Below are 9,749 nucleotides of genomic sequence, written 5' to 3'. Positions count from 1 at the left end.
CCACTGCCTGACCACTCTTTCAGAGAAGTAAATCTCATCTACTTGGAGGCAAAGGGATCTGTTCCTAGGATCTTTACTTATGGATGGTAGCAGTCCTTGCAGAGACCCTTGCAAATTTTTTTTTTTTTTTGTATTATTTTTTCTTTTATGTAGGAGAATGTGATACTCCCAACCGCTTTTAGAGCACATCTGTATGTCAGTACTAAATCAGCACAAGTGGGAAGGCCAGGAAAGGTTGCACTCTGCTTTACCAAGACAAAAGAAAGCCAGAGCAGCACTCAACATCATCAGTAATAAACACCATAGCAAAGTTGTAACAATGATACAACTTAACTAAGCAGAGCTGGTGACCTCCCAGTTACTCAAACAATTACTGCTGGTAGAAGAAACCTCACTTGCAATACGGTAATGCAAAACAACAGAGGTCAAGGAAGTGGTGAAACACATTTGTGTGTGAGGATGTGAAAGACCTGAAACAATCAAACCAGATCAAAGTGAAGATTTCTGCCTAGTGGGCATGGTGGGGCATAGACTGAGGCTGCAGGGTTTGCTCTACCATCAGAACATATGCACGTGGGTCACAGAATCACAGAATGGTTTGGGTTGGAAGGGAGCTTAGAGACCATACCATTCCAACTCTCTGTTATATCCAAGGACACCTTGCATTAGATCAGCTTGCCCAAAGCCCCTTTCCAATGCTGCCTTGAACATCTCCAGGGATAAGACAGGGCAGAGAAGGTACAGGTGTTGCAACCTCACAATGGCTGCTCTAAAACGGGCTTCAGGAAGACAGAATGCTTCTAGGAAAGCTAGCTGTGAGCAGATCAGAGTCCTGGAAAGCAGTGCACAAGCCAAGTCTCTTGTATTTATACTTCCTGGCTCTTTTCTTTGTCAGTTGGCTGACACTTCTTATTCCTCCCATACTCTGCAAGGCAGATGCACAAGACTTAGGCAGGATTTATATGTATGCATGTGCATCCCATTACCAATCCATGACAATATATCTGGACCAGCCTGCTGCAGCAGTAAGCAGTGGTGTGTGGTGCTGTACCCACCTGACTCACAAGGAAAAGGGATGTTTCTGCCTTGTAATCCCCTTCCAATTGTGCCAGCTGGGATGTGGGCTCCTGTACAAGCCACAGCTATTGCCATGATTGCAGGGCTTCCTCCAGACCAATCGTAGTGACAAGGTTCTGATCTTGAGGGGATTTGAATCCCAGTGCCATCCCTCCTGCTTTAGTTGATCCCTTTGAAACAGCAGCAGTTATTATGGAAGCAATGACTCTCTCCAGTCCTGGCTTGCTTGCCCTCTTGACTCACCAGCTGGACTTTGCTGACATGATCCTCTTGTCACCTGAGAGGACAAATGGGGACAGGCGGAGTGGGAGAAGTAGGCTCCATCTCATTGATCAATGCAGAAGGGATGTGCAGCAGGAAGTCCAGCTGCATGTTTCATCCTGTGCGAGGCAGGGACTAGCACCCAGGACACTGTCACCCTGGCACAAACACACAGTGTGGCTTCCCTTCAGAACTGGTGGTGATGAGTGCATGTACATGGTGTGTGCCCACCCGTCAGTTTGCATGTCTGCCTATGTTTCTCCACCTGCCCATTTCTAACCACTTCTTTATGCATTTCTGCCTCTCTTTGCCTGTGCGTCTATGCACGTTTCTTCGCACGTCTACTCTTCCCTTTGTCTGCCTCTCAGCATGTATACGTGTGTGTGAATGTGTTCATGTCTTTCTGTGTGCCTGTGCAACCACCTGGCTCTTTGTGTGCATTTGATCGTACCTATCTTTCTGCCCGTATGTCCGTCTCCACTCCTACACCCACTCATCTATCCACTTATCTGTTCATCCACCCACCCACCCATCCATCCATCAACCCAACGTTCTACCCCCGCACCCGCCCGCCCCAACCTTTCAGCACCACGCCTGGTGGACAGCTCCTCCTCCTCCCTCCGCGGCGGCTCCGCCGCAGCTCCGCGCCCCACTCCGCCCCGCATCCCACCGCCCCTCCCCGCATCCCACCTCTCCGCTCCGCTCCGCTCCGCACCCCCCCGCCCCTCCCCGCATCCCACCGTCCCTCCTCGCATCCCATCGCTCAGCTCCGCACCCCCCCGCCGGAGCTTTCCGCGCTCCGCCCCGCCCCGCACCGCAGTACATAAGCGCTCCGCCGCCGCCCGCCTCGCTTCGCCTCTCTCCGCCGCAATGAGCTACAGGGTGGAACAGCCGGCGCTGGCCGCCTCCTCCCGCCGCCTGCTCGCCCAGGCCCCGCGGCGCACCGACGGCGTCGAGCAGCGCCGTGCCAGCGAGAAGGAGCAGCTGCGAGGCCTCAACGAGCGCTTCGCCGGTTACATTGAGCGTGTGCGGGCGCTGGAAGAGCGCAACCGGGCGCTGGCCGGCGAGCTGGCGGAGCTAAGGCGACTGCCGCCCGAGCCGCGCCGGCTGGGGCAGCTGCTGGGAGGGGAGCTGCGGGCCCTGCGCGCCCGTCTGGAGGAGGCACACGGCGAGCGGGCGCAGGCCGCGCTGGAGCGGGCGCGGCTGGCCGAGGAGACGCAGCGGCTGCGGGCGCGCTGCGAGGAGGAGGCGCGGGGTCGCGCCGAGGCGGAGCAGGCGTTGCGCGCCCGGCAGCAGGCGGCCGACGGGGCGGCCCGAGACCGCGCCGATCTGGAACGGCGGGCGGAGGCGCTGCGGGAGGAGCTGGCGGAGCTGCGGCGCGCCCACGCCGAACAGCTGGCCCAGCTGGGAGCCGCGCTCCGCGCCTCCGCTCCCCCGGCCTCTGGGCCCCCGACGGCGCGGCCTGACCTGGCGGCTGCGCTGCGAGAGCTGCGCGCTCAGTACGAGGCGCTGCCGGCCCGCAACCTGCAGGCGGCCGAGGACTGGTACCGCGCCCGCTGCGCCAGCCTCCACGAGCGGGCGGCCCGCAGCCAGGAGGCCGTCCGGGCCAGCCGCCGCGAGGCGGGCGAATGCCGCCGGCAGCTGCAGGCCCGGGTGGTGGAGATGGAAAGCCTGCGCGGAGCCCACGAGTCCCTCGAGCGGCAGCTGCAGGAGCTGGAGGAAAGGCACAGCGCCGAGGCCGCCGGGCTGCAGGTGAGCGGGTCCCCTCCGTCCCTCACTGCCCTCCCCAAGGATCTCCCCCATCGCGGCTCCTCGTACGGCACCGCCCCGCCCCGGCACCGGTGCCTTGCGCCCGCTCCTCGCGACTGCGGTGCCCCCCCGCTCTGCGCAGCGCCTCCATCCCTGCAGCCTCCTCCCGGTATAGGGCTTCCATCTGCCCTGCTTGGGTATTGCCTGCTGCCTTCATCCTTCCTCCGTACTCGGCGCCCTGGGAAGCAGGAAAGACCTTTCGGAAGGGACAGGCATGGACACCTCTCTACAAAGCCGATTGTCGCAGGGACAAAGACCTCTGTGCACACAGCAGTGCTGCTTGGAGATATCACCCCATCCCTGTCCCCAAAGTCCGCTGTCACTCCCCATCACTGTGGGTAATTCCTCGAAGCCCACAGTTGGCACCTCGCTCCGGGGCCTGGCTCTTGGCACCGGCACTGCAGAATTTGGAGCTCTGCAGATGTGAAGGCAGCCAGATCCCAGCATCTCAGTGGACACTGTGCACATTGTATCTTTTATTCCATTAATACAATATGACTCCTTTTTCTTAGTACAGGGAAAACATCTGTGGTTTAGAATGAAATAAATCCAGAGATTGTTGTATTATATGGCTACTAAGTGATCTCTGATTTCCAAATCAAGCCATTTCGCTATTGATAATGAAACAACAGCCTTACATCATACCTGAGGACTGCTGTTGTTCCTCTGCCAAGTACTGCTGTGTCATGGAGCCCACATCCAGACTGGGTCTCTAGAAAGCTGGTTTGCAGCTCTGTGCTGCTTGCAGTCTTGCTGGGTCCTTCAACAAATATTGTGGAAATGGACAATATGCAACATTTCCTGCAGTGGATGAAAGGATTACATGTAATAATGTTCCTGAATAGCCTTAATGCTGAGTGAAAAGGATAATTCCGGGAGCAACCTATCTTCGGAATAAGATTGGAATTAAAAAAACAGTAACAATGCAGCTGGGTTAAACAGCACTGTATTTCAAACTGATTTAGCTGCAGAACAATGGTTTCTTTCTATGTGACTCACAGGCTCTGTTGTGAGTGTGACAGTGCATGGGAGTTTGTTGCACGGTGTTCCTGATTAGGAGCTAAATGATGCTCAGTGCTACGGCAGAGGCAGTGGAAAAGGCTGGCTGTAGGAGATGGGAGCTGGCATTTGCAGTGGCCACCACAGGTTCTGCAGGCACTTGCTGCAAACTGCTTACTCATTGCCTGTGCACATCATGCAGCCTCAGTGGCACAGCAGAGCGACCAACATGGGAAAGCATTTGGCCTAGAAAGATCCCCCACGGGAGTGAGTTTTGCTGCTTTCAGGCCTGCAGCTCAGGGGATTTGCCAGGGCGGATTGAAACTTGCCCTTCTGGTGCAAGCTTTTCCCTCCCATTGCCCTGCAGCTGTGTCCCAGCCACCCGCTCGGTGCTCTGTCTGGTCCCACTGAACCCCATACTTGCTCTGGTGCTGTTTAAACCTACTGAAGAATATATAAAACCATCAGTGTTTAAAGCCCCATCCCACTGCATGCTGTTATGAGCTGTACCCAGCACTCCGCCTGCTTCAACCATCCCTGTTAGCACCCAAGCCCCTGTTTGGGATGTGCAGAGCAGAACAGCTGTGGGGAAAAAAACAACAAAACCAAAACACAGTCCTGGGAGCCCTTATCATTGCCTCTCTGCAGGACACCATTGGGCAGCTGGAGGCTGACCTGCGCAACACTAAAACCGAGATGGCTCGGCACCTGAGGGAGTACCAGGACCTGCTGAATGTCAAGATGGCCCTGGATATCGAGATTGCTGCCTACAGGTAGGCTGCTCTGGCCCTGTCTGAGCCCAATCCAACACCCTTCCCCATGCTGCCAAGCCTGGCACCAAAATCGGACCTGGGTCTGTTTTCATCCAAATCAGCTGCATCCTGGTGCTGTGATGGTGTCTTGTGAGGTGACCCCCACCTGAACTCCTTTGCTTGTGCTGTGCTTGCAGGAAGCTGCTGGAGGGAGAGGAAAACCTGTTCAGCATGGGGAGCGTTGGCCTTCCAGCCATGAACCCCCTCCCCAACCCCACCTACTCTTTCCAGCCACGCTCCTCCACTCCATCCTTCAAGAAAGAGGAGCAAAGAGAGGCGGTTAGAGCAACCTCCAAGATACCGTCCGGTCAGGCTGGGATGCTTGACAGGAGCATAACCACTGCCAAGAAAACAGAGAGATTCAGCGTGCGTGGAGGAATCATTGCAAATGCTAAAGTGTAATGGTGGGGATCCCATCCCTTTTGCATTTGGGAGGGAGCAGTCTTCAGTTGGCCCTTTAATTGCCTCTTGGGCACTGGGTTGTGCTCAGCAGCTCCGATTACAAGGACTCCTGTAGGGTCAGGGCTCAGCAGCCTCTGGCAAAGTAAGGGCCGAGCTCAGCACACTGCTCCCTCTCAAGTCAGGTGGCGGCCACACGGGTCGCTGGGTGCATGCTGGTGGGTGTTGTGGGTGCACGGGAATTTGTGGCAGCGAGGAGAGGACTCACTGCAATGAGGGGGTGGGGGTGGCGAGGTCAATGGAACTCAACTACAACTAGGGTTAAGGCCCTTTACCTACTGTCCAAATCCATGTGTAGCTAAAGTGTTTCCTCTTCTTCAAGGTGTAGCCATCCACTTTTAACTCAGAAGCACAGAAATAGCCATAAACACACCTTGCTTCTGGTCTGTGAGCCACTTATATTTTAAACTATAAGGAATGTCTTTTTTTTTAGTTCTGACAACTCTTTCTGTTTCTCGGTAGCGTTAGTCTGGCCACATGCATGGGGTTTGTTGGTTGGGAACCAACACCCAGTGCCCGTCTCCATGTACAGCAGGGAGGGCTGGGTGCTGCCAAATGCCACATCCACACTTGAGCTCCAGCCTTCCAACATGTGCCAAATCTGATGTAGGATTTACAACTGTAGTTTTCTTTCAATGCCTTAAAATTTCCAGCTTCTGCAAGAGCCAGAGACTGCGTGTGTGTGTGCTACATGTCAGTGCCCGGGCGAGGTTGCCATCACAAGACCTTACTGCCCTCTCAATGTTGCCAGAGTAGTTCCTGGAACCAGCAAACTGTTCGCTCACACTCTTTCCTCTTCTACCGTAAGGCACAAGTTAATAATTAAAAAGAAAGAAAGAGTTACATGAACCAAACAAAGCTCTTCTGTCTTCTTTCCTCCTACTTCACATGGTGTGCAGCACCATTAATCATAGAAACATTAAGGTTGCAAAAGACCACTAAGATCATCCAGTCCAGCCCCAGCCCATCCCCACCATGCCCACTGACCACATCCCTCAGTGCCACATCTCCACTGTTCCTGAACACCCCCATGAATGGTGACCCCACCACCTCCCTGGGCAGCCTGTGCCAATGCCTCTACAGTCTTTCTGAGCAAAAATCTTTCCTATCAACCAATCTGAACCTCCCTGGCACAGTTTCAGGCCATTCCCTGTTCCCAGGGAGATAGTACCCCAGGAGATAGTCATGATCAAGGATATCCTGTCCATGATGGTTTCAGTGATGGACCCCACGGCCAAGGTCTCATAAAGGCTGGCAGATGAGAAAGAACTTCATGACAGGGAAAACCCCATAAAGCTGCTCCTGTCATTGGGTTGCAGCTCTCTGGAGGCAGCACCGGCACTGCTGAAGCCATGGGATATGTACTGATCTCATCTCAAGGTGTCCACCGCAGTAGCCACACTTTGTGGAGTTTGTGGCAGCCCAGTCAGGGAGAAAGGCCTCCCATGGCAGGGATTGCCCTTGCTTTCCCCAAAAATGAACACTGAGGCTGTAGATTATATCACAAGATGGCTGGTTGCGCCTCCTACATGCACTCAGGGGTTACAAACAGCTTGTGTTTGCACGGCCAATTGAAGGTGACACAATCTATGCCTTAGCAAAGTTAACAGAAGAGCAGAGGGTGCACCCGTCTCCCAAACAAACCCCGTGAGAGCAGGGACAGAGCTGCCAGCAGGGCCTTGCAGGTAGCAGCACAGGAGGCAGTGTCCCACTGGTGGCGCTGCCATAGCAGGGTTTCCCAGCTCTTTCACTTCCTGCCACCTTACCAAAGCCTGCCTCAGCCATCCCAGAGACACTGGGATGTCTGATGGTCACCAGCATCCCCATGGGCCAGCAGGCATAGGGAGAAGAGAAGGCAGATGGGATCAGGCAGCTGATACAACAAAAATCTGAAACTCAGATGTCCTTCAGCGCAGCTTTGTGTCTGCCCCTTGAGTACAAAGGGCCTGACCTGTCCTTTATTCTAAGCCTCAGTCCGGTTCCCTGCCCGCTCAGCTGGCTGCATGCTCCCAGCAAAGCTGGGATTTGCTTTGGTAGTAACGATGTGGAGGGTCTGCATTCATGGAGGAGAACAAAGGAGCCTGGGGGAGGACAAGGCATTGCTTTGGAACCAGATGCAGCTCTTTGTAAAGGGGCTGCAGCGGAGATTTCTTGCATTTCCAGATCTCTGAGGAGGTTGTGGTGCTGGAATAGGGCTTCTGCTGCAGCCCAGTGTTTTATTGGGTTAAACTCTCAGGCTGCTGGAAGAACACTGCAGCTGCTTAAAAGATTTATACCTCTGCAAAGCCACGACCTCTCAATAAAAGGCGGCTGCAGACACTGACTGTACCATCAGCCTGGGAAGCAGCACTGAGTGGCTGTTCTTCTGTCACGCTGCCTTGCCTTTATATTTATGCTGGGGAGAACGTCAGCCCCCATGCAGGGGTGCAAGCTCCTGCCGCATGCCTGGGTGAACTGCATTTTCCTGGAAGAAAACACTGGCCCTGCAGCTGCATTTTGTGGCTTACTGTCTCATTTCATTTCCATGAGGATGAGACGGGACAGTTCATGCAGCCTGGGATAGGCCTGGGTCATATTCCTGCTGCTTCAGTGATGGAAGAGATTGTTTCCATCAGGATCTTGGATTCAGGATCCCTTCAGCACCACTGGACGTTGTGCAGTAACTGTGCTGAGATGTACAGCACCTTAAACGCTGGGAGAACCACTATGCACAAGGAACAGTTTTGTCAGTTACACTTGTTTAGATGCTGGAATCCATTAAGGATTAAGCCAAAGGAAAACAAGCCAAGGAAAACCCAATAAGCATTTGCATTCCTACAAAGGGAAAACACCTCATTTTGAGGCTTTGGGGAAGAAGCCTGTTATTCCACAAGAAGGAATCAATGGCAATTTAGAGAAAAGCCTCTTCTGGCACCTAGGGCTCGATCTGTCCCATTCTCTTCTTGCCAGCTCTTAGCAGAGACCTCTGCAAAAAAAGCTTCATCCTCAAGTGAGCTACCTATGTACAGCCCTTAATGCCAGCAGCCAGAGTGATCAGATGTCTGCATCGTGGGACCTGACTCTTTGAATTCAAGTTAGTATTCTAACAGCATGAGCAATGCAAGTCTAGCTAAAGCAGAGAGGAACATGAAATAGGATTTTAAAAAACCAAAAACCAAAAAACAAACAAACAAGCCCTCCTAACTACTCATTTCGTCAATGCAGCTGATTGCTTTTGATGAAACTCTCCACAGATGGATCTACTTACAGCTGGAACAACTGGTAGCCAGAACAAATTCAGCGCCTATGTTTATCATTTGACAAAATTTTGAACACAACTTCAGAAGGAAAATACTTAGTTTGGTAATAGGTACTGTTACCAGTGCTGCTATACGTGCATTTACAAAGAGGACCACAGCAGCACCCTGCCAACTGCCTGCCCTTACGTACCCTGCAGAGCACGGAGGATGTTAGGATTCCCACCCAGGGAATTCTTACCTCAGTCCTCATTGTACACAAGAAAGGACCACCTCCAGAAAGGCATACTGCAAGCAGCAGGCTCTGAGCATGTTGTGGAACTGCTTGGTGCCTTCTCAGCAACACATGGGAAGAGTTGCAAAGGAACTCACCCAAGAACATGTTATTTTCTTCATAATCTCTGCCAAATCCTCACCATTCCCTTTTCTAGTGGTAATGCTTCCCTTGGAAGAAAACAGATGTTCTAAGACTCACATTTCCAAATTGATTGTTTTATCAAGCAAGTAGAAAATATAGAATCTCCCTTCCACTTGGGGAAATGTTTCTTTTGCAGATCACTACTGCTTTGACACAAATATATCATCATACTAAATCAAAACACAATAAAGATGGCGATACAGCCTCACAGGAATTCTGCAGCCACAAAGCAGCACATCAGTATCACATTTCACAGCAGGAATTACTATTCATCTCAAAAAACAACAGAATTTGACCAGCTGACCTGCATGTATGGTCCCTTTCTGAAACTTAAGCAAATGTAAGATTTGCTGGCTCATTTCTCATTTCAAGAGAGATTCCAAAGATGACGTGCAAAATTCAACTTACAACCACCTTTCTTCTCTTTGTGTTGAAATGGTTACAGAAAAATGTAATAGGGAAAAAAAAAAAAAAAAGCTAGTGATGGGAAGGTACTGTTTGCAACATTCTCCATTTCTCAGAAGTATCCATCACAGCAGTACAACAGCATTTTAAACATAAACATTCAGGTTGGCACCTGGTAACCTCTCTCTGTTGAGACTTGTGTGGATAATCTGTCCCTCCTCCCTGCAAAGCAAAAGATAATACACAGTAACAGACAGCTGGAAGGATTTTTTA

At 52.4% G+C, this 9,749-nt stretch overlaps 1 protein-coding gene across 1 annotated transcript; it reads left to right on the top strand.

The window, feature by feature from the left end:
• The first annotated feature begins 2,208 nt into the window (after positions 1 to 2,208).
• INA (internexin neuronal intermediate filament protein alpha) lies at positions 2,209 to 6,263 on the top strand. The gene is made up of 3 exons (XM_042818463.1): positions 2,209 to 3,090; positions 4,795 to 4,919; positions 5,096 to 6,263. The coding sequence occupies exons 1-3, from the start codon at positions 2,209 to 2,211 to the stop codon at positions 5,358 to 5,360; spliced, it is 1,272 nt and encodes a 423-aa protein (XP_042674397.1). The 3' UTR covers positions 5,361 to 6,263.
• Positions 6,264 to 9,749: the final 3,486 nt, after the last annotated feature.

Source organism: Centrocercus urophasianus, unplaced genomic scaffold, assembly GCF_019232065.1.
Source record: "Centrocercus urophasianus isolate 14NV4802_14NV808 unplaced genomic scaffold, USGS_Curo_1.0 seq_17, whole genome shotgun sequence".
In the NCBI taxonomy this organism is placed as follows: domain Eukaryota; kingdom Metazoa; phylum Chordata; class Aves; order Galliformes; family Phasianidae; genus Centrocercus; species Centrocercus urophasianus.
The sequence above is the reverse complement of the archived record's forward strand: the minus strand, read 5'-3'. Positions and strand labels throughout refer to the sequence as shown.